The following is a 27,005-nucleotide window of genomic DNA, read 5'->3' on the forward strand; positions in this document are numbered from 1 at the left end:
GCAATAATTTATTGCTCTTTCTCTTCCCAATTGCCACCCTCTCTCCCATTCCGCTCTCTTTTTCTTTTCCTTCGTATTTTCAAGAGAGGAGATGATGAAATGTATTTTGTAGTTATAACCTGTTGGCATGGGCTATCAGGAACATGCTGAGTCAGAAAAGAAAACTCAGTCAATGTCAAGGGAGATTCACTTTACTTGAAGGAGAAAACAGATCTGACTTGACTCTGTGAGTCCATCTCACACACTGGGTTGAGCATAATTTTTTCTTCTTAGATTTGGCCACTTATGAGAATTAATGTATATATCACCATAATAATTAAATGTCTGCTTGACTCTCTTTTCCCTTTCCATGAAATTATAAGCACTATATTAGTATTAATAATCAGTAAAACATCGAAAAATATACCAATTGCATCATTTCAGAAGCTTCTAAAAAGTGTATTTTGCATTCAAGAACCTAAGATACTCTCTATTAGAAAGAAACATGTTAAGCAAATATAATTTCTGTGGATGAAAACAATATTCAATATACAACAACTTGATAAGCTCCTAGTTTACTTTTACTATAATTATCCTTGGCCCTGAGGAAAACTAAGAACTAATTAATAGAACTGTATTTTAAAAGTTAATGTAGGTCTTAATGTTTTCTAGCCTGGAAGTGGAAAGCAACATAAAAATCCAATACTTTATCAATTACTGTCCTAAACTACAGTTGATTACAGCCATGGGAATTAACTTCTTGGCAACCTATCATTCTAAGTTAATTTTTTTATTCTTTGTCAAATTCTGTGAGTCAAATCACCATTCAAAAACAAGCCTAACTTATTTCCTTGAGATAAACTATTTTGACACTATCTTCTGTGTTTCCATAGCATTTCATGCTGATCAATAACCTAGAAGATATTAAATTTTAGTAAGCTAAGTTGTATACCTGAATATTTATCCTGATAGATTAGAAACTTTATGATGAAATAGAGAATAATTTCAGATTATAGAAGACCTTTAGAGTTCTGTAATGGCTTTTTATACCATGTTTGGTAGAGAATATTCAGAAATTTGAAATTAAGGAAAGAGAAATGACATTATCAAAAGAATGTTTAAGTAGCATTACTTTGGTGTGGATATACAAAAGAGACTGAGAAAGAAAAATAGTAGTTGGGGAAATAAAGTATCAGGAAATGAAGACCTAGGTTATGGGACAGATGTGAAAGAATTTTAGAGAAAACATTTGAAAAGAGTTACTGATTCAAGGAAGAAGAAAAAAATTGAGACAAAGTTATGAACAAAATGACTGGAAGAGTTTCCATATAAAGATGGGAAGGGCCTATAGAAAAGAAGATGACTTTGTCAGGAAAACATTGAAAGATTAGATAAAGGTCAAGAAACAAGAACCGATGATCATGACACAGCACAGTGCACCTGGGAATCTGAAAGAACTTTTTGAAAAGATTAGCCAATATCATTCAGATAGATGTCTGAAAAGAGAGAGGACTTTGTGAGGTAAAGATGCTTTGGTGTCAGAAAAGGGGGATTGACTGAAGAAACAGATGAAAGGGTTGTCTTTAAAAGGAGTGACAGAATATTTATAGATTTTGGAGGGAAAAGGAGAGTATTCATAATTCCACAAATTCAGTTAGAAACAATGGTAGTGAATCCAAGACTTTTATCATATCAGATTTAAGAAGGAAAATTGAAGAAGAAGAAGGTGAACATACACTATGTGCCTTATCCTGGGAAAATCATATTATAATAGAAACCACCTATTAGCATTTTCAATCCAAAAATAAGAAATCTGAGAAAATAATGCTACCTTGTGAAAATATTTTAGCATTATCATAATATAGCCTTCAAATGGGATTACTTCATTGTTAAATGGTACATAGTGAAATTATCTAAATCTTAATAAATTATAAACAGAAATAAATGTAAAGCCATTACCCATAAAAGTGTGGAATTTGGTCAGGTGCAGTGGCTCATGCTTGTAATCCTAGCACTCTGGCAGACCGAGGTGGGTGGATCACCTTAGGTCAGGAGTTCGAGGCCAGCCTAACCAATATAGTGAAATCCAGTCTCTACTAAAAATACAAAAAACAAATCAGCTGGGTGGTGTGGTGGCACATGCCTGTAATCTCAGCTACACTGGAGGCTGAGGCAGGAGAATCACTTGAACCTGGGAGACGAAGTTTGCAGTGAGTTGAGATTGCGTCACTGTACTGCAGTATGGGCAATAGAGCGAGACTTCATCTCAAAAAAAAAAAAAAAAGATTTTTATAGTGTTAATATTATGTTCTTAATAAATTATTGTGATGTTCCTCTTTAATAAATTCTAGGACTCTTTGGTAAAATATTTCTAAAACATGTTTAAACTATATAGACCTTATTTGTCACATTGTTTCCTCCAAAATCAAATCTAGATTTCAAATCTGGGAAAATGTCATGAAATTGATACTAACTCTTAGAAATAGATGTAGAGTCTTCATCTATGAAAAGTTAAAGCCAACAAATGATATAAACTAAATTATTAATCAATAAGCTATATAAGGAGGTTGAATTGAACAAAATCTTCCATAAACAAGTCAGGGTTTGAAGTTATTTAGCTCATCAAAATGGAGACAGAATTGCATAATGATAAAATCATCTCAATTTTTCAAGATGTATACAGTAACCTCTATGACTGTCTATGGAATGTCCACAGATTTCTTGTCCAGCCAATCACAGAGGAAGAATCTGAAAAATAATTCCCTAACAGCATATATACTAGGAATGTATTGGTGCAAAGAGAAAAATTGAAAACTAGAAAAAGAAAAGAGAAGAAAAAATAAGGAAAGAAAAGAGAGGAAGAAACAAAGGAAAAGAGACTTTAAAAAAGGAAAAGAAAAGAAATGGAAAGCAGATACAGTATGGCATTTGCTATTCATAACCAATGCCATGAATCAACAGAGCAGGTCAAGGAGCAATTGCAATTGCACACATGCCAACTCCCATCTAAGCTCCAAATAATTTATCTCATACTGTGATAATCACCAAATTTGTACATTTGAAATTGCTGTTAATAAAATGAAAATGCATGTAAAAGTACTACTATTAATACATTATATTAGCATATTATCATTTCATAATTTTTAGTTAAAGAATACTAAAAGGAAAGGAAACTTTGACCCAAATTATTAATCTTTTTGTATTTATAATTGAAAGTTATTTGTTAAAAAAATGTATTCCCTTTAGCAGCAACTAAAGTATTTTATGTAACAGGAAAAAATATAGTATAGTTTACTTAGTTAAGAGTATTACAAAACATTACTTCAATAGTTCCATGCATAGTTACTTCCATACTTGGAGAAATAGCTTAAGACAAAAGTCATTACCTAAAATTCACTAGGGAATCTTTGATGTTTGTTAACAATGGGGAAAGTTAATCACAAAAAGGCTGGGTGAAAAATAAAAGTAGAACACAAAACTGATTTTTAAAAAAAGCAAAATGAATCTAGGTCAATTTAAAGTATTACTTTATTCTCTAGGTTGTCTGCTAACTTCCAGAAAATAAAAACTATAGGCCATAACAAAAGAGACTGGTAAACTTATTTATTTAATCCTTTGGGAGAATGTAGGGGGGAAATAGTAGAGTAAGGAAAGATATGCAGAATCAAAACAGCTATATTAACTGGATATCCTGAAATTTAGTCTGAGTCAGTATTACTTCCTTTTCTTTTTAGATAAAATTATAATTTGGGGTCTAATAACAGACCTTCCAAATACCTACAGCATAATTCCATAATTATAATTGGAGATCTTAACATCTCTCACCAATAACAATAACTACGCAAAAGAGATAAAAGATTTCAACAGAGTTACTAACCAACTTGACTGTAATGATACTTACAGAACACAACAGCAAACAATGACTAATACATTGCACGTGCACGTGGTGTTTATCAGGAGGCATAGGCTAGAATGGGCTGCTTAAAAAAAGTCTCAATACACATAAAAGAATTGACGTCAGTGAGTATATTCTCTGACAAAAACGGAATTAAGTTAGAAAGCAATCATATTCAGGTACCCAGAGAAACTCTAAATACCTTTCTAAAGAATTCATGGGCCAAAGAAGAAATCACAAGATAAGTTATGAAATATTTCAACTGAAAGATGAAAATATAATATACCAAAATTTGTGCACTGAAGTTAAAGCAATGCTTACAGGGAAATTTACAACTGTAAATGTTCATGTTAGAAAAGAAGAAAGTTCCAAAACCAAATATCTGAGTCCTACTTTCAGCAATTACAGAGAGATCAAATCAAATGCAAAGTAAGTAGAAAGGAAATAATAAACACAGCTAAAAATCAATAAAAAGGAAATAAACATACAGAGAAAATTAATGAGATAAAAGTGGTGTTTTGAAAATATCAATAAAATAGAAAAGCCTTTAGCTTGAGTGATCAAGAAAATAAACAGAAAATTCACGATGTAATAATAACAGGAATGAAAGATGCAATATTACTACTACAGCCTGACATTAAAAGGAAAAGGGAGTACTATGAATACTTTTTGTTCTAGTAATTCACAACTCATCTAACATTTAGAAATCAATTGGTATAATTCACCAAACAAGAGGAGGTAGCCCACACAACTGTTTAAATATCTACCCATCTACTTCCCTTTGTGTCCATATACTCTGCTTTCTCTTCTGATACTATGAACCACGGATCAGTAAACTATGACCTGTAGGCCAATCTGACCCATCTATTTTACAAATAAAGTTTTGTTAGAACACATCCATACTTGTTCAGTTATATATTGTCTGTGGCTGCTTTACATAGAACACATAAGAGCAGAGTTGAATGGAGTGACGGAAACTATATGGCCCACAAACCTCAAATGTCTACTCTCTGGCCTCTTACAGGAGTTTGCTTACCTTTGGGACAAACGCATTTTGCTCCTAGCAAAGGGCAATAGCTCCATTTCCTGGATCTAATCCCCTCTTCCTTTCTCAAGGTCACTGCTCCTGCACTTTGTCCATCTCTCAATGTTTCCTTCACTACTGGTCGTCCTTCATCAAAAATAAACTAAACATACTATGAATTCATCTACCTTTAAAAAATGAAAAACCCTCTCTTGACTTCTATTCTTACCCTAGCTATTTTCTTATTCTTTTTCTTTTTACGGCTAACAACCTCCAGTGAGTTATTTATACTAAATATCTCCAATCCCCCCTTCATCTTCTTTCCTGAAGCCAGTCCAATCAGGCTTTCTTCTCACTTCAAAGAAACTGTCCACGGACACCAGTGACCTCTCCAGCTTCTTTAACCTAATGGTAACCTTTAGCTCTAAACGTCATTGATCCATGAACTGTTGGTTGATCACTTTCTTGACCTAGAAATACTTTCTCCAATTGACTTTTAGGAAACCCCATCATACTGGTTGTTCTTCATTTTCTCAGTCCCTCTTAGAAGTAGACAGCTCCACCTACACCCACTCCACTGTGGTTCCAACCAGAGATTGAAAACCATCTATATTTTGACAAAGTTTACATTCCTACTCCAGTTCTGAAATGTCCAATTAAACCGAGACTTGCATATCCAACTGCCTATCTGATATCTCCACCTAACTGACACTGGAACCTTAACAGGCCTAAAGCAAAGCTCCTGGCCTGCCCATCTTCTCAAACCCACTGTGTTTACTTGCACCTTTGCCCATCTCGGCTAATGTCAATTTCATCATTCTAGTTTTTCATCCAAAATAATCTTGAAGTCAACCCTAATTCTACTTTCTTTAATCTCACATTCAACATACCTACAAATACCTCTTGTCTCAACCTTCACTACCATCCATCATCTAATTTTTTTTGGGGGGGGGGGTGGGGGATGGAGTCTCACTCTGTTGCCCAGGCTGGAGTGCAGTGGTGCAATCTCAGCTCACTGCAACTTCTGCGTCCCAGGTTGAAGCAATTCTCAGAGCTCAGACTCCCGAGTAGCTGGGGTTATAGGCGTCCACTACTACGCCAGGCTGATTTTTTGTGTTTTTGGTAGAGACGGGGTTTCGTCATGTTGGCCAGACTGGCCTCCAACTCCTGACCTCAGGTGATTCGCCCACCTCTGCCTCCCAAAGTGCTGGGATTACAGGGGTGAGCCACTGCTCTGGTTCCCATCATCAAATATTTATCAGTACCTGCACTACTACTCACTAGCCCAAACCATGATTATTTACCTGAATTATTCCAATTGTTTCCTAACTGCTTTCCTTGCTTCTGCCCTTGCCCCAGGTCATTCTGTTCTCAACAAAGTAGGCAAAGATATCTGGTTAAAATTTAAGACAGATCGTGTGTAAAAGCCTTTAGCGACTTTGTATTTCACGCTGAATAAAAACTAAAATCAGTGTGGTGGCTCATGACACCAGTGCAGAGTGAGCCGAGATTGCACCATTGCGCTCCAGCTTGGGAAACAGAGCCAGACTCCGTCAAAAAACAAAAACAGAAACAAAAAACAAAAAGCTCAAAATCATCAGGATGTCTTAGCAGATGCTACGTAGTCCACCCCTCATCGCTGTTATCTTTCTGACCTTTCACACTACTCTCCCTTTGACTTGCTCTGCTCCAGCCACACTGGCCTCCTTGTCTCTGCAATGCCCAAGCATGCTCCTGCTTCAGGAATGCGACCCAAATGATCCCTGTCTGGCCCACTTTGTCCTAGAAATGACTCATTTCTTCACCTCCTTCATGTCTCTATCCGGTATCACCCTCTCACTGAGGCCTTTCTAACAAGCAGTTTGCTACCTCCAAACTTGCTATCTTACATCACTATCTTACACATGATCTATTATATTTATTTGTTGTCTGTTTCTTCCCAATAACATATATACTCATTGAAGCTAAGACGTGTTTTAATGCATTTCATTAACTATTTATTAGCTATCTATTTTGTTAACAACACCCCCATCTTCTTGAATAGTACCTAGCACATAGCACAAAACAAATATTTGCTGAAGGAATCAAAATATGTAGAAGTGCTTTGCAAACTGTAAAGCAATATAAAAATGTAGCTCATTATTAACTCCTGAATGTTAATATAGGCTTTCACTCATTTTCTTAATACTCTCTGGAGCTTCTTGGGTATTTTTATCATCCCCGCTGATATTTCAGCAGTTATTTTTAAAGAAGTTAAATCTGTTGTCCAGCCTGTCACAGCTAATAAATTCAGAACTGGCTTTCAAACCCAGGTTAACTCTAGAGATGGACTTTCAGCCACTGAACACTTCTCCACATAATATGTCTCCTGGATATTAAGTCACAGCTCAGGGACCTGGTATCGGAAGTCCCGCAATGAATGCAGATGAAAAATTCTTACAGGATATGTCAGAAATTGGGATGTCTCCAAAGTGCTCTTGAAAGCCTGACATTTATATCACTGCATGAACATAAGAAACTCTAATAACAACAACAAAAATTATTTGAGAGAAATATATATTTTTGACAAGTCTAAGAATTTAAATTCAGGTTTTTTGGTTATTTTCCCAGTAAATATAATAAATATAATACATAGTTTTTATCCATGATGAAATTTCCCACATTTTTGGTTATAGATTTGGTCTGTGTGATCTCTGTTAGGTGTAAAAATACAAATTTTTCTTCAGATTACATTACCATTTTCATGGTTTCTTTCCTAGTTTCCTACTCTTTAAAATCTGTATTTCATTTAATTCCTCCGATAAGTCAGGAGAGAGATTTGCATAAGGCCTTTTCGATGGAAGAAAATTTAAATGAAGCAACTACGTACTCACTGAGGAGGTCAGACATATCACAGTCTTACCTGTGTGAGTTCCAGCTGATATTCAGAAAAACACATAGACACACAGTAATAAAGAATTTTGAAACACTCCAATCAATCAAAATTTGTTGACACAATGTACATATTTTGAAGTTTATTCAGTTTATCCATAGGAAGAGCTCTTGCTTATTTCCTTAAGCAAAGGCTTTCTAGCCATTATATAGACACGATTTTCAAAAGACTGGCTGGTGGCATTTCTATGTCACAAAGCATTAAAAATAAGCTGGAGAGCAATGGCCTTCAAGGGACAGCCAACCAGCCCTGATATAGCACAAAGTAACCAATGGTTGGGAAAATGATGGCTATATAATTTTTCATAATTTTTTTAAAAAACAAAATATATTACTATTTCCTGACTAAGAGTATGTGATAATACACACTATTTTTCAGGAAGGTTTCCTTCAAAATAGTTATTCATTTTTAAGTTTGGCACTACTGAAAGTTTTAGACATAGTTATCTGTGAAAATCACTTCTAAATAATTATTTCATGACAGAAAAATAGATTAACTGCTTATAATACTCCAAGGACATGAAAAGAGAAACTTAGCTTAATTATAGAGTGCATAAACATTGAGAAAATCTAGTTCAGTATCAAGTTTTCAAGAAAGTCTTTAAACAGTGAAATTGGTTGCTAACAATTATAAAACTCATTGTTTCAAAGTATTTGATTATATGGTAAGTTAGATAAAGATATAATCTGTTCCTAATGTGACAAAAAAGCATGGAACACCTTACCCAGGGGCACTCTGGCAGCACTTGCATCCGGGTTGATCCAGAAGGAAAGCCAGGAGAGAACCACGATGAGCAGGGTTGGGGCATAGACCCCCATCATGTAAAAGCCGACCTGCCTCCTCAGAGTGAAGATGACTTCCACACATGTGTAGTAGCCTTTCAGAAGTAAACACATTCAAGGCATGAGGTTTTCACCCACACAGAATCGCAAACATCAATGACAGACCTGGAAATGGTAAGTCACTTCTATTTGAGGCAATTTCATAGAGTAAACGCCTCAAAAAAAAGTTTTTCTTTGCAGATGTATAATTTATGTGATCTAAAAGGGTGACATTATGTAACTAGTTTCAGCTGACCTTTCGCAACTTCATTATGACATTGAGAAATAGATCCCACATGTTGCTCCACTGTGTCAGTGTCTAGCCTTTTAGGTCATTGTTCAGAGAACTGGCAATAGAGTTGAACTTTTCCTTACCCGTGGGTCCTCTCAGGGCAATGATCTAAAGGAGTCACACAGGCAGTAGTAAATCAAAGCAGAAAAAGTCTTAAAGAAAAAAAAACAAAACAAAAAAAAAACACTCCGGGACTACACATTATCTGTATAATTTTTCAGCCACATGTACCACTTCTTATGTAGGGTGGATGGCAGTCTACACTGACTCTCATGTATAGATAAACCTTAAAAATTAAGAAAGTATTGGAAGTAAACATTAGCAAGTATAAGAAATCGGTGTTTTCAATCCATATACATGAAAGATGTATATGCTGCAAACATTGGATATGCCTCTCACAACTTTGCCCACCTCTGCTTCAGGCTCTCAAAGGGACTCCAATTGAAGGAAAGAACTTTCATTTTCAAATGCCCAGGCAAACTGCAGAAATTGTTTTACAACCTAACTCTAGAGTGGCCATGACATCAACTAGTCTCCCAAATTAATCACCAATTATAGGCAGCCTCACAATAGCCTTTGCTGCCTTGAGAAAGAAAATAGTAACACGAATATGCTCACAGTACTGCATTCAAATAGAAAAGGTATTTCCAGATGTTCGAGATTATTTCTTAAATGTTTGGTCTTTTCAGTTAGCTATTTAAATATAATATGTAGCGCCAAAAGTGCTTAATTTAGATAAGAATGTCATTTGCCATTTTACAAATATAAGATTATGCATAAATAGCAAAATAAAATATCTATAATCATTTTCTGTTTAAACTATATAATTTTTTTAAATGGTGAGACAAACTAATGAACAATAAATAGATGAAACAATTATGGGGGAAAGAATAATGTTACTTTTTCCTATTTTATAGTTTAAAAATAATATTTACCTGGTCTTCCTAATTGGGAAGAATATACATATATCTGACACAAGAATAATCTACATATTTATTCATTAATAGCACCTACAGCAGTACTTGCACAGAATAGGACCTTAACAAACATGGACTAAAAGAATGGTTATTTATATCCTCAACAAATAGATTAGAAATCTTTTCTTTTCCCAGTGTGATTTAGAATCATTGCCACCTCTGAGAGGTTACACAGACGGTACAGTTAATATGTAACAAAAATTGCTGCTTTTGACTGAAGTAAATTCTATTTATGCCAAATGCTTCCATATTACATTAAAGACAAGAAATGCAAGTATTTCTTTTTTACAGTTGAATTTCATTAAAATTAGGCAATATATCAAGTTATTCACAGATTTTAAAAGGATGTAAAAAACATAACAGTGAAAAATCTCTCTTTCTTTTCTTTTCCCACCATTCACCTTAACTCCCTGCCTGGACAAATAAGAACATATGTTTCTAACTAACAACCATGTGCAGTATTTAAAAAATAGAATCTTTCATAAGTACAATTGCTACAATTAAGAAGGCTCAAAGTACTTCCTAAAACTGATTCTAAAGTACATCACTTTGTAATAGCATCACGAAGTCAAATTAGTTTTCTGTTCACCTAGTGCCATGAAATGTTTCTCAACAAATTATATATTTTTAGGTAGTCTCAGTTGTCACAAATATTGTAACGATTTACTACAAAGTAGCACAGCTTAAAATAAAATTTTCCATTCCATCCCATTATGTTTAAATGATAGCCCATTAACATGAGTCCTGCGATTTGAAGCAAGTTTCCATCATGTCCCTTTTATGAAGGTACCCACTAGGGGAGCTTCATAAGACTTGGATGCATTTAGCAGTAAAATACATGCTTGGATATTATAATGATTTGCTCATAAAACTTTATGAGAAACATTTCTTGATCTTTTTTTGATCTTTTCCTAGTATTGTTACATTTATGACAGGCAGGTGGGCAGCTAATTGATATAAATGTTCACTGGGCAAATTCAATTTACTTTCTATTTCCTGTGAAGTTTTATTCCATTATTCACTCAGGCTTCCAATTTGAGTGCTTTTGTATACTTGCTTTCCCACATATTTCTCCACTTTTGTTATTTTTATAATCATAAAAAGCATAATTTTAATAAAGTTGAAGCTGCATTATTATTTCCATACAAATTAAACACTGGCCATCATTTTTAAGTAATGCTCATATATATATTTATACTTTCTCATTTTTCTACACTGTTAACTATTGCATGTATTTTCAATGTCTATTTTTCTAAATAGATTTCTAATTATCCAAACGTTAACATATATTTTACTTATATTCATATGATAATTCATAAAAGTACTGATCAAGTCCCTGAAACATACTAAGTGCCAAAAAATACTGTTAGGCATAAGTTGTTTTGTTGTTGTTTTCTGTGGCTAATTAGATTTCAGTGAATTATTTATGACTCAAAAAATTCCACAAAAAAACTTATAACTCTTGAGTAAGCCCCTAAATTCTGTCTACCACAGCAAACCTTCTAATTTTATTCTAAGAACTAAAATGAATTATATTTTACTTTGTTTACTTGTTTACCACATTGAAATATGGCTCTCTAAAGGGCAGGGACCTTTCTTTCATTCACTACTGAGTCCCCAAATGGAGACTTTTTTAAAAGTACAGCTTAAAAATGAAAAAAAGGAACACTCCTAGGACTTTCAACGCTATTATATAATCATATGCTATTGCACAAAATTACAAATAAAATCGCTAGTGTCATTTTCATCTCTAAGCAATTTAAAACTCTGATAGGCTCTCCTTCAAATTTCTCAAAACAATTTAGACACTACGCTTTTTGAAATGTCAAGCATATAATCTGGATGTGGGTAACAATTTTCAAAGTATAATAGGACTCCACAGGTATTAATCATATAACAGTATCAGACTCCCTCTCCCACAGAATCACTGTAACTGTATGACCTTGGGCAAGTGTCTGCTTCATTAGCCTAATGTGTACAATGAGGATAATAAAAGTACTGAATTCATAGAATTATTGGGATGATCAAGTTAAATAATTACCGCAATGAACTAAAAACAATGCCTAGTATATAGCAAGAGATCAAAAACCTATCCACTAAGCACGTGTTCTTATACGACAGTCTCAAAAATCTCTAACAATTATAGTCTTCTTAATTTGAAGTACAAATGGGAGATGGAATACTACTCTTGGTCCCATGGCTGACAGTAATTTGCCTGGTGACATTTGATAAGTAATAAGCCACCAGCAATAACTAATTTAATAAGTAGTTTATTCACTCTGCTCTTCAGTTATTTTATGTGCTGGTTAAAAGAGCTGGTTCAGAATTATCAATTAGATCACTTCCATATCTAACTATCTATGACTTCTTCATTGAATACTTTGATGGTCAAATTTTTAATAGCTCTCCATTTTTTACTTTTAAAAACCTCAATAATTATTTAGCAATATATTTGACTATTATCTCTGTTTTCCTGATGTACTATAGGCTCTAAGAAGAAGGAATGCTTACATATTAAAGTTATATCATTTGCTAACATATCTTGAAGTCAACAACAGATGTTTAACTGTATCCTCAAACGGCCTAGTATTGTCTTTATCACAACACTGCAAATATGTAAATGTTGTCTCCATCTTTTAATGTCAACAGGAATATTTGAAATTATATGTTGCCTTGATGATGTCATGAGAACAGCATTCTAGCTCATTCTATCAGCACTCTAGAAACATCTGATCTCTCTCAGTTTTACACAATTATACTATATACATTTTATTACTTCAAGTCAACATGCATTTTACAATAAAGCTTTAATTATATCTATTTCTGAATATTTTTGTTATGATTTACTTCCAAAAGCAGAATTAGAATTGTGCAATAATTTACATGTTGAACTGATTATTATTACTAATGTAATAATCAAAATTGAATAATCTTCTTCATGTTGCTAAGTGAAATAACACTATATTCAATATCTAAAACCCTCACTAACTTAGAACTACCAGCAGATAATAAAAGGTTGAACACTAATCATATTATGACAGTATTGAGTAGTGAGTACTGCACTTTCTGCAAAAACTCATGTAATTTAAAGAATGAGATTAATTTGTTTTCCTTTTCATAAGGCTGTTCTGTGACCTAGCTCAAGAAGACTGTACAGGGAATATTTACTGATATCCAATTATTTCACACTCTTATTGCTTCCTGCATAGCATAAGGATAAATGGTTTTTAAAATTAAGAATATGGGTCAACCACCATCTAAAAACTACCCAAAAACAATGGGTGAACATAAATAGATTATATTGTTTATATCTAAAATGTTCAGCCCCAAATGGAATCCTGCCAGAAGTAGAATTTCTTGACAACATCTGAAAACTACTACCTGAAAGAGTTTTCATTACTAACATAAACAATTAAAAATCTCTCGCTATGAAAATTACATAAAGAAAAATCAAGCATGTCTATCTAATAATTAAAAGTTCAAAAAACTTTAGTGAATAAAATTCTGTGAAAGACTTAAACATATGAATGTAAAGATAAACTACTTGCTAATTTAATTTTAAGTTTTGGTCAATTCTTTTCCACTCTCCCCTTGGCTATGTATTAATTAAAATGTATCTTTGAAATAGAACTTAGTTTTATTTAAAGAATATTACTTACCAGTGCCTTTATAGTATTTTGTACAGTTACCATATTCAATATCTTCCTTTTTGATATCAAATTGAGGCAAGGCAATTTTTTCTAATTGCACAGGATCTCCTGACTGCCAGATAAATCTTAAATCATCAGTTGTGTAACCAACTATAAACAAAAGTAAATAAATATGTTAGTTTAAAATATAATGAACTATGCTTTTTAAATATTTTAATAATTCAAATCTTAAATATACCAAAGGAAAGAAAATAAGACCTTCTTATATGAAATTGTAGTTTAAAATGTAAAGAGGTAAAATCCATGGCACTAATGGAAATAACAGTACAAGAGTTAAAGATATTCATCTTAAAGAAATAACAAGTTTAAATAATAAGCATATTGCACAGAGTTAAAATCCTAGAACATCACATACAATAACTTATTTCTCTATGTCAGAATTATTTTTTAATGGTCATCAATAAAAAGGTAATAAATAAGTGATGCAAGCTTTCTGAACGTATGCATTTACAGTCATGTAATACGTTCCCTGGATTTTTTTTTTTTTTTTTTTTTTTTTTTTTGAGACGGAGTCTCGCTCTGTCACCCAGACTGGAGTGCAGTGGTGCCATCTTGGTTCACTGCAAGCTCCGCCTCCCCGGTTCACGCCATTCTCCTGCCTCAGCCTCCCGAGTAGCTGGGTCTACAGGCGCCAGCCACCACGCCCAGCTAATTTTTTGTATTTTTAGTAGAGACGGGGTTTCACTGTGTTAGCCAGGAGAGTCTCGATCTTCTGACCTCGTGATCCGCCCACCTTGGCCTCCCAAAGTGCTGGGATTACCGGCGTGAGCCACGGCGCCTGGGCCCGCTCTCTGGAATTTTTAAAAGAAATGTAATCATGGAAACATCTAAATTTTTTTTAAAAATCGGCCGGGCGCAGAGGCTCACACCTGTAATCCCAGCACCTTGGGAGGCCGAGGCAGGTGGACCACGAGGTCGGGAGTTTGAGACTAGCCTGAGCAAGATGGTGAAACCCCATCTCTACTAAAAATACACACACACACACACACACACACACAAAATTAACCAGGCGCGGTGGTGGGCACATGTAATCCCAGTTACTCGGGAGGCTGAGGCAGGAGAATCACTTGAACCCACGACGTGGGTGTTGCAGTGAGCCGAGATCGCACCACTGCACTCTAACCTGGGTGACAGAGCAAGACTCTGTCTCAAAAAATAATCATAATGATAATAATAATAATAATCACTGCAAAATTCCCTAAAGGAGTTGCATCACCATAGAAGGCTAATACAATAATCCCTCAAAGGGCCATAATTACAGCATCATTTCAGCATCCTGAAGCACACACATTTTGGGCTTAGGTATGTGGCTACAATTTAAAGAATTTTACAGCATACACTAGTCTACTATCGAACTCTAAAGGGCATGTATTTTTAGAAGTAATACTTCAGTGCATCCAGTAATGGTATCAAAATGTAAATGCACTGTTGGAAGTTTTATACAAGTACATCCTGACATGCAGGTACTCATATACAATACATACATAAACATAGACATGTGCAAACATACAAACACATACACTTATATGTGCAAAATCTCATTTTATAGTTAGAAAAAGTACTGCTCAAATTTAGGATCCATTTCAATACATTATTCAAAAAACAACCACAAAGTAACTTTAGACATATAACCTAGAACATATATGCAACATATTTTGCCCGGTAATTATTCTTTACTCTGAAGAAATAGACGACCTTATTATAAGATGATCCATATATTCATGCTAAACATTCCTTGCATTTGTGTTAATTTTTCAAGGCTTATGTCTTACTTTTATTTTCAAAAGATAAGCATCATGAGAAATTAATTAGTACATTGCATAAATAATAATTTAAATTAATATACCTAGTGTACCTTTTAATAACTGAAAAAATATATGATCAAATAAACATAAAAAATACAATTTTGTAAAAAAAATTTTACATTTCTTTACGTTCATAGAAAATGAATGCTTAGTTGGATTTACAGAATATTTTTCAATGTTTTCCAAATTTTCTGCTAAGAAAATCTGGTTTTAACATCAGAAATGCTATTGAAAATAGGACGTCATTTTCTCTTTTACATTGCCTATATTACTAACTCAAATAACAATGGCAATTGGAATGTTAGAAATATATACCTACATCAGTGAACTGAAATAAGACTAGTACAAAAATGATTTATCTTAATACAACTTAATATAGTATTAATAAAAGAGTAACTATAATTTCCCTAAATATTTTAATGACTATTTATAATCAAAGCACTAGTTTTACCACTGTTATTTAAGATGTCAGTAGGATGTATTAAGCAGACATTTTAAACACTTTATTTTCATAATCAATTATGTTCTCAATTACATACAGCTCTCCAGTTGCATCTTGCAACGTTGTGTATCCATGGGAAACAAGGTCAAGTCCAAAGGGCATGAAAGAGTAATAGATAACCTGAAAGCAGAAATGGGTCTTAGAAATAATTTAATATACTTCTCTGTCATCTATTGATTTTAGAAGGAAAATATAAATGCACAAATATTAAATATGAAAGAGTACCTCATGCTGACAAGGACATCTCCATCACGAAAAATAAAGAGGAGGATATTTTCCTGGGTTACATCATGAAAATTGGCACTTTTTTCATTTGCAAAAAATAAATCAGGTTTCCATAAACACTTGTACATCGTTGGATCCACTGTCAGTGCATCTGAACCCCTAAAATCACTGGGGAGCTTCAGCCTGGGGTCATTCCATTTTTGTCTCAGGAAGATGTTAACTCTATAGTCCTGAAGAAAAAGTACATGCGTGCACATGTATATGTTTATTGCTTTTTTTAAAGAACTTATTCAGTCCCAATACAAAAGGAGTTACAATGATTAGTGGCACAAATATTTTTGTTCTTCCACCATCAACCAGGATCACAACTGCATCACTAAAGGAGAGCTCCATTAGCAGTATAAAGACACTTGTCTCTATGTAATTCCTCTCTGCAGACGTTCTGTAGCACTTGCTAGCTCAAACATCAGAATATAACCTTATCGATAATTCCTTTACCTCTATACAAACACAAATTATTACAGTTGATTAGAAGGTAGTACCATAAAAGCATGATAATCACTAAATATTACTATCATTCTTCCCCAAAATTTTTTGTCCAAGTATACACATATCTTAAAATTAAAATGCATAATGAAATTTAGATTATTACTTAATATCTGATGATCTTTGTGACACCTACAAAAATTAATTCAATAATGTCCAAGACTAAAACCTTCACTCATGGAGTGAAGGCTTTCAACAGATACAATGTGGCAAAAGTTTTTATCCATTGCAGGAAGACATGCATGGCCCTCCACTTTAGAGGGAACACACACTAGTTTCAAGCATTTTCTAATAAAATATGAATTATACTACCTTAGCCAAAGCATGTGGCTGATAGCCACTTAACATCATTTTGAACACCCAATAGAATTCATTTCAAATTATTTGCTAAAAAACTTCCTTGAAATATACATACTGAAAATTATTCTATTACATTCTGTATTAGTCTGTTCTTATGCTACCAATAAAGACATACCTAAGACTGGGTAATTAATAAAGGAAAGGGGCTTAATTGACTCACAGTTCACATGGCATGTGAGGCCTCACAGTCATGGCGGAAGGTGAAGGAGGAGCAAAGGCATGATTTACATGGTGGCAGGCAAGACAGCATGTACAGGGGACCTCTCCTTTGTAAAACCATGAGATCTCATTAGGCTTATTCATTATCACAAGAACAAAAGGGAAAAGACCTGCCCTCATGATTCAATTATCTCCCACCAGGTCCCTCCCACAACATGTGAGAATTGTGGGAGCTACAATTCAAGATGCCATTTGGGTGGGGACATGGCCTAAACATAGCACCGCCTTTAGGTGCTGTGTTTTATCAAGGTAAATCACCAAAACCCTATAACTTTGAATTGCTATATTTAAAATATGTATTCATAATATGATAAAATATTATGTCCTTAATGTGATATTAAGGTTCAGTGTAAGAAATAACCAGATGAAGCTGTGTATGTACATTTTACATACTTGTTGTTAAAGCTGTGATCCTTTATTGTGATCAATGACCCTGATATGAAAGTACACAGGATGAATTCCTTATTTAATTTTTAAGTTGTTAGAAATATATCACTATCATACCATTATACAGGTATTTACCATGTGCTAAGTATGCCTAATGTTAAGTGCTTTACAAAAATCACATTTAATCCTCAGAGTTTACACTATCAAAATGCTCTCCTGATGCTTTTATATGCTTCATATGACTGGAAAATAAGATTTAATTGTGTTTTTCTTTTAGTCTTGTAGCTGGTAAGCTGAACATTAACTCTACTACCAATTGCATTAACAATTTCTCTCTCATATCCTGATTCAATTATCATTGTATGTCTCTTACACATTTAGTTCTTTCTCAATTACTTCATTGTATTTTTTGTTATCATATACCTCAACTATTTCTGAAATAGGGATGGATAGAAAAATAAATAAAATAACAGTTGAGATATTGCCTTATTCTTGACAAGAGTATTTCAGTATTATTTGGATATAGCTGCCAAGAAACATTGCCAATGTGGCTTCCAGAGTTAGAATGCTTTATTTCAGTCTAATATTAGTTTATCTCCTTTTAATATAATATTATATATATGTATAGGGATATAAGAGTATTAAAACTTTATAGGTATTCTTTATTTATTTACTTTAGTTTTTTATTTTTAGTTTTTGAGACAGGGTCTTGCTCTGTTGCCCAGGTTGAAGTGCAGTGAAACTATCACAGCTCACTGTAGTCTCAACCTCCGGGGCTCATGCGATCCTCCTCCCTCAGGCTTGGGTAATTTAAAAAAAAAAATTATATAGAGATGATATCACATTATGTTGGCCAGGCTGGTCTCGAAAACCTGGGCTCAAGCAAACTTCCCTCCTTGGTCTCACAAAGTGCTAGGATTATAGACATGAGCCACCATACTTGGCCACTCATTGGTATTCTTTATCCAGAGCAAAACAAATATCTTTTGGAATGTATGCTGGTTGGCCTCTCAGTAATTAATTTCTAAAGATTTTATAGCAGTATTTTATAATAATATTCATGATATTATCTGACAGAAATTAAAGAAATGCTAGTATTGAACTTCAGCATATTTTGCATAACTAAAAAAGAAGTCATTCTATATTCTTGGGGTGAAAGTTCATAAATTAAGCCTATATTATACAATATTCCCCTTAAAATGTCCATTCATGCACACATGTTTTGGAAGCATAATTCCATGTTCTACCTATTTTCAAAATGGTATGGTTAACTAATCTAAAATTACATAGCAAAATAAGCTTTGTTTTAAAATTTCTATAGGAATTTTAATAGTGTTTCTCCATGTGAAGTTTACTATTCTAAATCCTTCTTGAAATCTTATGAATGTTTCTACACAACTCAACAATACATTTGTATTTTTTATCAGTATATTAAGTCCAAGCATTTTAATCAGCAGAAAGCCGTGCAGGAGAGAGAAAAGCCCTACATAGCCTTGCCAAAATAAAAATCATCTATGGGAAAATTAGAAATGATGTAAGAACACTTTATTTATAGTCAACCCCCATGTTTAGTGTTTATACGATCATAAATAACTTTTTTAAAAATTATAATAACCTAATTTATAAAGGCTTGTATAATGGAGACAGCATGGGCTTAGAAATATAAGAGGCCTGATTAAGAGCGCTCCTCTAAGTCTTAAAAGCTTTGGCCCTAAGCAAGTTTCTTAACCATTCTAAACTAAGTTTCTTAATATAGTATATACCTACACATATATATCCTAATGTGAGGATTAAATAAATACTCAGTGTAAAGTATTAACATAGAACTTGCTATATAACTAAGCAAGTTTCCTTCATTTTCTTCCCATTTTGCATCCTTGGGAATCCAGCCACAGATTAGATCATAGACTTTCAGAAAACATTTATTTAAATTCCATCTAAATCCCTAGGCAATTGACTGGTTGGTTCATTCATTCAAAATTACTTATTAATGATATATTCATTTTCATGATCTGGTTAGCAAGGATACAGCTGTGAGCTCTCCTTGCTTTTGAAAAAACAACTATAAGGGATATTGAACATCAGTCAAACATAACTTGAAAAAGGCTATGTAAAAATAAAACAAAAATCAGTTCACAATGGGACATCTAATTTTGACTCTGAAGATGAATTTAAGCTAACTAATGAATTGACACCTATACTGAGACCTGTAGTTAGAGAAATCTAGGTCTAACTTCTGTGCTAAATAATTTGCTGTATGGGTTTAAGTCAAGTTATTTCACTTCTCTGAGCCTCAAATTCTTTGTCAGTAAAATTAGTCCACAGTTATTCTTAAGAATTAAAGGAGATACTCTATCTAAAGCGTGAAACCTGGCCTCAAGTGAGTACTCTCAAAAGTTAATTAATTTTATTATATGTATTATTAACATTATTATCATTATGTCTATTATCACCATTTTGAATATGCAGGCATTACTATTGATGGCATTCCTTTTCTATTGTTGTAAAGATGATACCTAGAAGTTTTAGTTGGTTCCTAAACATTATTAAAGCTAACATTTTACTAATTCTTCAAAAGCTTTTAGAAGGCATTTTTTGTATGTACTAAAACTCAAGCACTACATTCGGTGCTAGCCATATGGAGATCAACACAAAATGGTACCAGAAAACAAATCTGAGATTTTCAGACTATTATTCAGATTTCACTGACTAGAGATACATGAAGTAACCTGTCAAACTTCTTGTGTGGACTACTTGTTGTTATGTTCCAGACTAAATTCAGTGATTAAAGAGGCTCATTTAAAAACTGGTTTTGCCGGACTATGTTAAACAATCATTCCTTCCTTCGTTTGTTCATGAATTCAACAGTTATTTATTAATAAGGACTTCCCCGTTTCAAAGGTCTGAGCTATCAGTCTGAGAGGGATAAGAACATAGGGTCCATATCCTCAGGAAGTGATGATTCAACAAGTCATGAAACAATTGGTAAAGACCCTAAGGGATGTAAGAACAAAGTAATACTTGTTGAGAGAATAAATGATCACATCAGACACCAGGGATCAGGAAAGGCTGTAGAACATAAATCTGGTGAGGTTCCCAAAGAGTAAAACTTTGATAGGTGTTGGGTGACATGTGGGAAAAGCAGAATAAAGACAGAGGCAAAAAGATACCACTTCATAATCAGTTTCATCAACAATACAAAAGAATGATTAAATATCAAGATAGAGAAAATGGCCCAAACAATTCAAGATCATCACTAAACAGGGACCAAGCAAGAGACAGTGGAAAGGTAGAAGTTAAAACCAAGCCCAAGAAATATACAAAGAACTCTTGAAACTCAACCATCAGAAAACAAACAACTCAATTTAAAAATGCCCAAAAGATCTGAACAGATACTACCCAAAGAATATAAACAGATGGCAAATAAGCATATGAAAAGATGTTCAACATCCTATGACATCAGAGAAATGCAAATTAAAACAACAATCAGATACCACTACACGTCTTTTTGAATGGCCAAAATCCAGAACGGTGACAATAACAAACGCTGGCAAGGATGTGGAGAAAGTGGAAAAAACTCATTCACTGTTGATAAAAATGAAAAACTGTTCAGCCACTTTGGAGACAGTTAGTGAGTTAGTGGTTTCTTTTCTTTTTTTTTTTTTTTTTTTTTTTTTTTTTTTTTTTGAGAAGGAGTCTCGCTCTGTCACCCAGGCTGGAGTGCAGTGAGCTGAGGCCGCCACCATGCCTGGCTAGGTTTTTGTATTTTTTTTAGTAGAGACGGGGTTTCACCGTGTTAGCCAGGATGGTCTCGATCTCCTGACCTCGTGATCCGCCCGTCTCGGCCTCCCAAAGTGCTGGGATTACAGGTTTGAGCCACCGCGCCCGGCCAGTTAGTGGTTTCTTACAAAACGAAATATGATCCAGCACTTTTACCATATGATCCAGCAATCACACACTTGGTATTCGCCCAAAGGAGCTGAAAACATGTCAGCACAAAACCCTTCACTTGGATGTTTACTGTAGCTTTATTCATAATTGATGAAAATGTCATTCGGTAGATAAATGGGTAAGTAAACTGTGGTACATTCAGACAATGGAATATTATTTAGTGCTAAAAAGAACTGAACTATCAAGCATGAAAAGATACTGTGAAACATTAAATGCATATCACTGAGTGAAAGAAGCCAATCTGAAAAGGCTACATAATGTACGATTCCAATTATCTGACATTCTGGAAAAGGCAAAACTATGGAGACAGTAAAAAGATTAGTGATGCCAGAATTTAGAGAGGAGAAAGGGATCAACAGGCAAAGCACAGATGATTTTTAGGGCAGTGAAACTCTTCTGCATGATACTATAATGGTGAATCTTTATCATTATACATTTGGCAAAATCCACAGAATGTTCTAAACTAGGGATGAAACCTAATATCAAAGATAAACTTTGGAGGATAATGTCTAATTATGTTTTATAACAAATGTAGCAATTTGGTGTGTTTATCCATTCATTTACTAAATGACATTTTTGTCAATTACCAATAAAGCTACAATAAAGTCTACAGTGAGTCTACTTTTAAAAAGTGAATGAAAAAAATACCATAAACAAAATCAAAGTCAAGAAATACAAGATTAAGAAAAAAAATCCAAAATTTTAAGATGAGGCAAAAATATTGTTTGTTCTTTCAATATCACACTAAAACAATGTCTAACAAGCCCACCTTAATGCATGTGATTCTCCAGGACAATGTAACTTTGAATTGCTACTTTCTATTGATTAGGGTTATGACTGTAAAATTAGATAACTTCTTAAAAATTGATGTTACTAATGATTTCTGTCTTGTAGAAAAAAATTCCCCACGACTATGCCTATACGTCTCTTTCAGCATTATTTCTTTCACAGCAGTCTCTTGAATTCTTCCTTGAATCAGCTTCACATGCTGTTGGTTCCTTTATCAGTGTATCATATAAATCACTGATATGTCTTCACTATAAGTCTGTCTTAAACTTTTAAAAATTACTTTCCTCAAAGAGCTAAACACAGAATTTCTGTGATTCAGCAATTCCAATCCTAGGTATATACTCCCAAAAATTGAAAGCAGACACTCCAAAGAATACATTTGTACACTCATGTTCATAGCAACATTATTTACAGTAGCCAAAAGGTGAAAATAACCCATTTCCATTAACAGATATGTACATGCACACACAACAGAATATTATTTGGCCACAAAAAAGGAATGAAATTCCGATACATGTTACAACATGCATGAACCTTCAAAACATTACCAAAAAATATCAAGACTAAGAATAGGTTTGTTCAAAATTATTAGTTAGAGCAGGAATACACAACAAAAACAAAAACAAGAAACACAAAAATACCTGGGAGGGTAAGCACTTAAAGGACTGGCTAGAAGACCAAAAAAGAAAAAAAAATCCTAAGAATGTGATTTCGCAAAACCAAAAGAACAAAAGCTTTGTGATGGTCAACAGCAGTAAGTACCACTGAAGGTCAAGTACCAAAACAAACAACCAACCAAAAAAAAAAAAAAAACACTGACTACTTTCAGCAAATGAGGAAGCCACTGAAGATTGTAGCAAAAACATTTTTGGTACAGTGGTATATCAAAAACAAAATTGCAGGGGATTAAGGAGTGAATGGAAGACAAACTTCTCTTCTATATAAGATGGGGATAAAAATCATACACTCACAACATAGAGTTTTAGGAAGAATTCAGTGAGATGCTGTATGCAGAGTACATGAACTGCACCTGGAGATACTAGGTGCTAAAAAACTTTTTCATTTTGTTAGGAAATATCCTTTATGTTGTTGTTATTCCTTTGTAATGCTTGTAGAGTGCTTAATATGCTTTTTTTGCTTCAAAAAATTCTGCATATAGTGTAACATATTTGGATTTCTCTATACTGAGATGATCTACCTACAATTAATATGAACAGTCATTCACCTCTAGATCTCAAATCTCAACACAGTGCTAACATACATTTTTTAGCATCCCCTAAACTCTTCTTCTTGCTTTAAGCTGCACCATTGTAACCTCAATACACCACAAAAAAAAGCTCAAATGGGTCTCTACTTACTCCAATTATTATTTTTTTTAAATAGAATTGCATCAGAGTCGTATTCCAATGAGCATCACCAAAACTGGAAATTGCCTATTTCATTGGTTCATTCAATGTATCGTCCTGATTATTATGTCTTATTTCATTTTGAAGCTGCTTCAAAGATGCTTTTCTATTCGTTATGAGGTCATATAATATTATGATTCAACACAAGTTCCAACAAGGTTATGTATCTTTAAGAATATTTCAAATCTTTACAATTTAATAGTTTGGGTTGAGTATTCATTAAAAGATAAAAGCTCATTAGTTATATGCTTTGGTTAGTGTTTTATGAGTATTTTCAAATAATTACTAGTTATTGGCATTTCAAATGCTTTATATTAAGATAACCATCTTTGAAAACTATTTTCATTTTCAATTATTCAATCACAGTAATTATAGCTCTATCATTTATTTTGCAAGAAACAAATTCCCATCAGAAACAGACTTCTTTTATGAGTGGGAAATTACTTAATTGCTTTTAAAGTACTTGGTGACAAATGCTATTCTTTGTTCATTCCAAATAGCACACTATTAATCATTATCTGGAAAAATGGATGGTCTCCAAAAACTTTTAGAACCAATTAACACCCAAATTAAACTATTTCTTCAAGTCAATACAACATTTCACAACAAGACGCTATAATCAGTTAAGTTTCATAAATGATATTTTAATATTAAGAACTGTTTATATTTTGTAATGTTGTTAGAATAGTTCACATATGGAATCTTTAATTCATTTGTTTTATTTTCATTACGGCAAAAATTAGCATTCAAATAAATAAAAGAGATCAGCTCTTATAGCATCTGGCAGCATTATAATTAAAGTTCTGTCAATAGGACTATTAAAAGACTGGTTTGAAAAGGATTTAAAATTTAGCCTCTAGTCAGGTTAAAATTTCATATAAGAATTGCAAGTTAAGAGAATGCCTGTAAAAGCTCTTAGGTTATATATTAGAGATTTTTCTCAATATATCATTTTCCAAGGTTTTTAGTTAAAGATTCTTCAGTAACACCTTATGGATAATTAATTTTTCTAGATCTATACCCATGGTTCATTTCTATTAGGAGTGCCTGCTAGGTGGTGGCATGGTGCCACACTACACAGGAAACCCCGTAAAGAATAGCAATCTGCTGAGTCTGGGTATAAGAAGCATCCAATACACTTCTATTAAATACAGGAATGATGAAATGCCTTCTGTATCATGTTGACAGTTCAGTTCAGCAAGTTTTCTAGCATTCTTCATACCATTAGTTTAATTTTTTTCATATCCATTAATAAAAATAACCAAATTACTGGAAAGAGAAAACAAAACTTGGACATTTTTCATCTTTCCTTAATGCCTAATACAGTACTCTTACTTGTGAAATTTAATCGCCAATGCTTCCAAATAATATAGCTTGAAGAAAAAAGGTAATGTTGAAAGTATTCATAATAAATTGTTTGGTTTCATGTACATACACTAAAAAGGGGTAACTTTGACATAGAGAAAGGAATAAAGTATATTTTAACTACTAAAAACATATATATATATATTTAAAAAGTACATCCTTAATAGAATTAACCTTAATGAGTGAGAGGTTTAAGTAATTACTCAATAAAATACAACTGATTAGTATGGCATTTTCATATATGGAAAAAGTTATGTTATAATCAGATAATCCTTCAGCTGGACTTGGGAGGAAGTTATATACAATCAGATAAATCTCTAGAAGAATTCAGAAGAAAAAAAATACTAAAAAATACTCATCAGCATATGTACTAGCTTCCAATTGCCACTGTCACGAAATTAACAAAAACAGTGGCTTAAAGCACCACAAATTTAGTATCTTACAGTTCTGTAGCTTAGAAGACCAAAATCATGTTCACTGAGCTGAAGTCAAGTGTTCCGTCTGAAGGGCTGGTTCCTTTGAAGCGTCTGAGGAAAGAACCTGTTTCCTCAGCTTCTTCAGCTTCTGGAGGTCACCTGCATTCCTTGAGTCATGGCCCCTTCCTTGCATGACTACCGCTTCATGCTTCCTGTGTCACAGCTACTACCACTGACCCTAATCTTGCTGTCTCTGTCTTACAAGAATGCTAGCAATTACACTGGCTCAACTTGAAGAAACTGGGATACTTGCCCCCGATCTCCAAATATTTAATTTAATCACATCTGAAATGTCCCTTTTATCATATAAAACAGCATATCCACAGATTTGAAAAGGATATAAAATTTAGCCTCTAGTGAGATTAGAAATTTCATATAAGGATTGTGATTACCGGTGATTAGGACATCTTTAGGGGCTTATTATTCAGCCAACAACATTCAGCTATTATTCATCCTGAAGATGAATAACATGAGAAAAATAAATATGAAATCAGTTTAATCTTTATGATTTTACATCTAAGATGTAAAATCTACTAAGATGTGAAACAAAAAATGGGATAAATATGTCTAATATTATTCTACAACAAATTCCATTATTCTATAATACATGCTTTAGAACAACAAAAACAAAATATAAAGAATAGTAAACTAAGGCAAGTTTTAAGGAAAGCATTTTAAATCTAAATATAGAAATATATAAAATAAAATTGTTTTAAAACAACAAAGATGAGTAATTACCAAGAACTAGAATCAAGCATTTTTAGTGGATCCCAAATATGATTTTTTTTTTCTTGACAGTCACAGCTGTGTTTCCCAAAAGGAGTTGCAATCTATTATTAAAATAAACAAAAAGTCATGGAACAAAAAGGCATAGAAAGTCTGGCAGGATCATGAATTATAGTGCAATAATAATTCAATATAATTACAAAGCATGCCTAAACTAAAGAAAGAAAATGGATTGTATAAACAGGCTTTCATTTCCATGAAAGAGCTCTTATGTATTTCTGATAAGACAAAGTGTCAGTGTATAGATTATGACAATACACCATCCCAGTTTTCCCCATATAAGTTCAATAGTTCACATTTTCAATTATGAAAATCTTGCTGATTAAAGTCAAAGTTAGGAACTGAATGGAAACTCAACAAATATTGTAAGGATAACTGTAGAACAGATGTCACCTAGCCCCTGACAAATCATTCTTCTCACTGTTTTGAATGCTCTTATTTCAGCTGTTACAAGCAGTAGTACATAAACTGATGGAACTAGAACTGACTGTTCCAGGAACTTCAAATTGGGATGATAACATTTATTTGACGATTTTGGTGACGCTAGTGTTTATGTTG

General features: G+C 33.4%; 1 protein-coding gene across 2 annotated transcripts in view; it reads right to left on the reverse strand.

The window, feature by feature from the left end:
* The window catches only part of GLRB (glycine receptor beta), a 91,695-nt gene that overhangs the window by 13,918 nt on the left and 50,772 nt on the right, over nt 1-27,005 (reverse strand). For both annotated transcript variants that reach the window (XM_023226412.2, XM_023226409.2), the window contains exons 5-8: nt 16,163-16,392; nt 15,975-16,057; nt 13,580-13,720; nt 8,555-8,707 (exon numbers count right to left, since the gene is read on the reverse strand). In XM_023226412.2, the coding sequence (XP_023082180.1) occupies nt 8,555-8,707; nt 13,580-13,720; nt 15,975-16,057; nt 16,163-16,392 (607 nt within the window). The remainder of the gene's footprint in view (nt 1-8,554; nt 8,708-13,579; nt 13,721-15,974; nt 16,058-16,162; nt 16,393-27,005) is intronic.

This window comes from Piliocolobus tephrosceles, chromosome 3, assembly GCF_002776525.5.
Source record: "Piliocolobus tephrosceles isolate RC106 chromosome 3, ASM277652v3, whole genome shotgun sequence".
NCBI lineage: Eukaryota > Metazoa > Chordata > Mammalia > Primates > Cercopithecidae > Piliocolobus > Piliocolobus tephrosceles.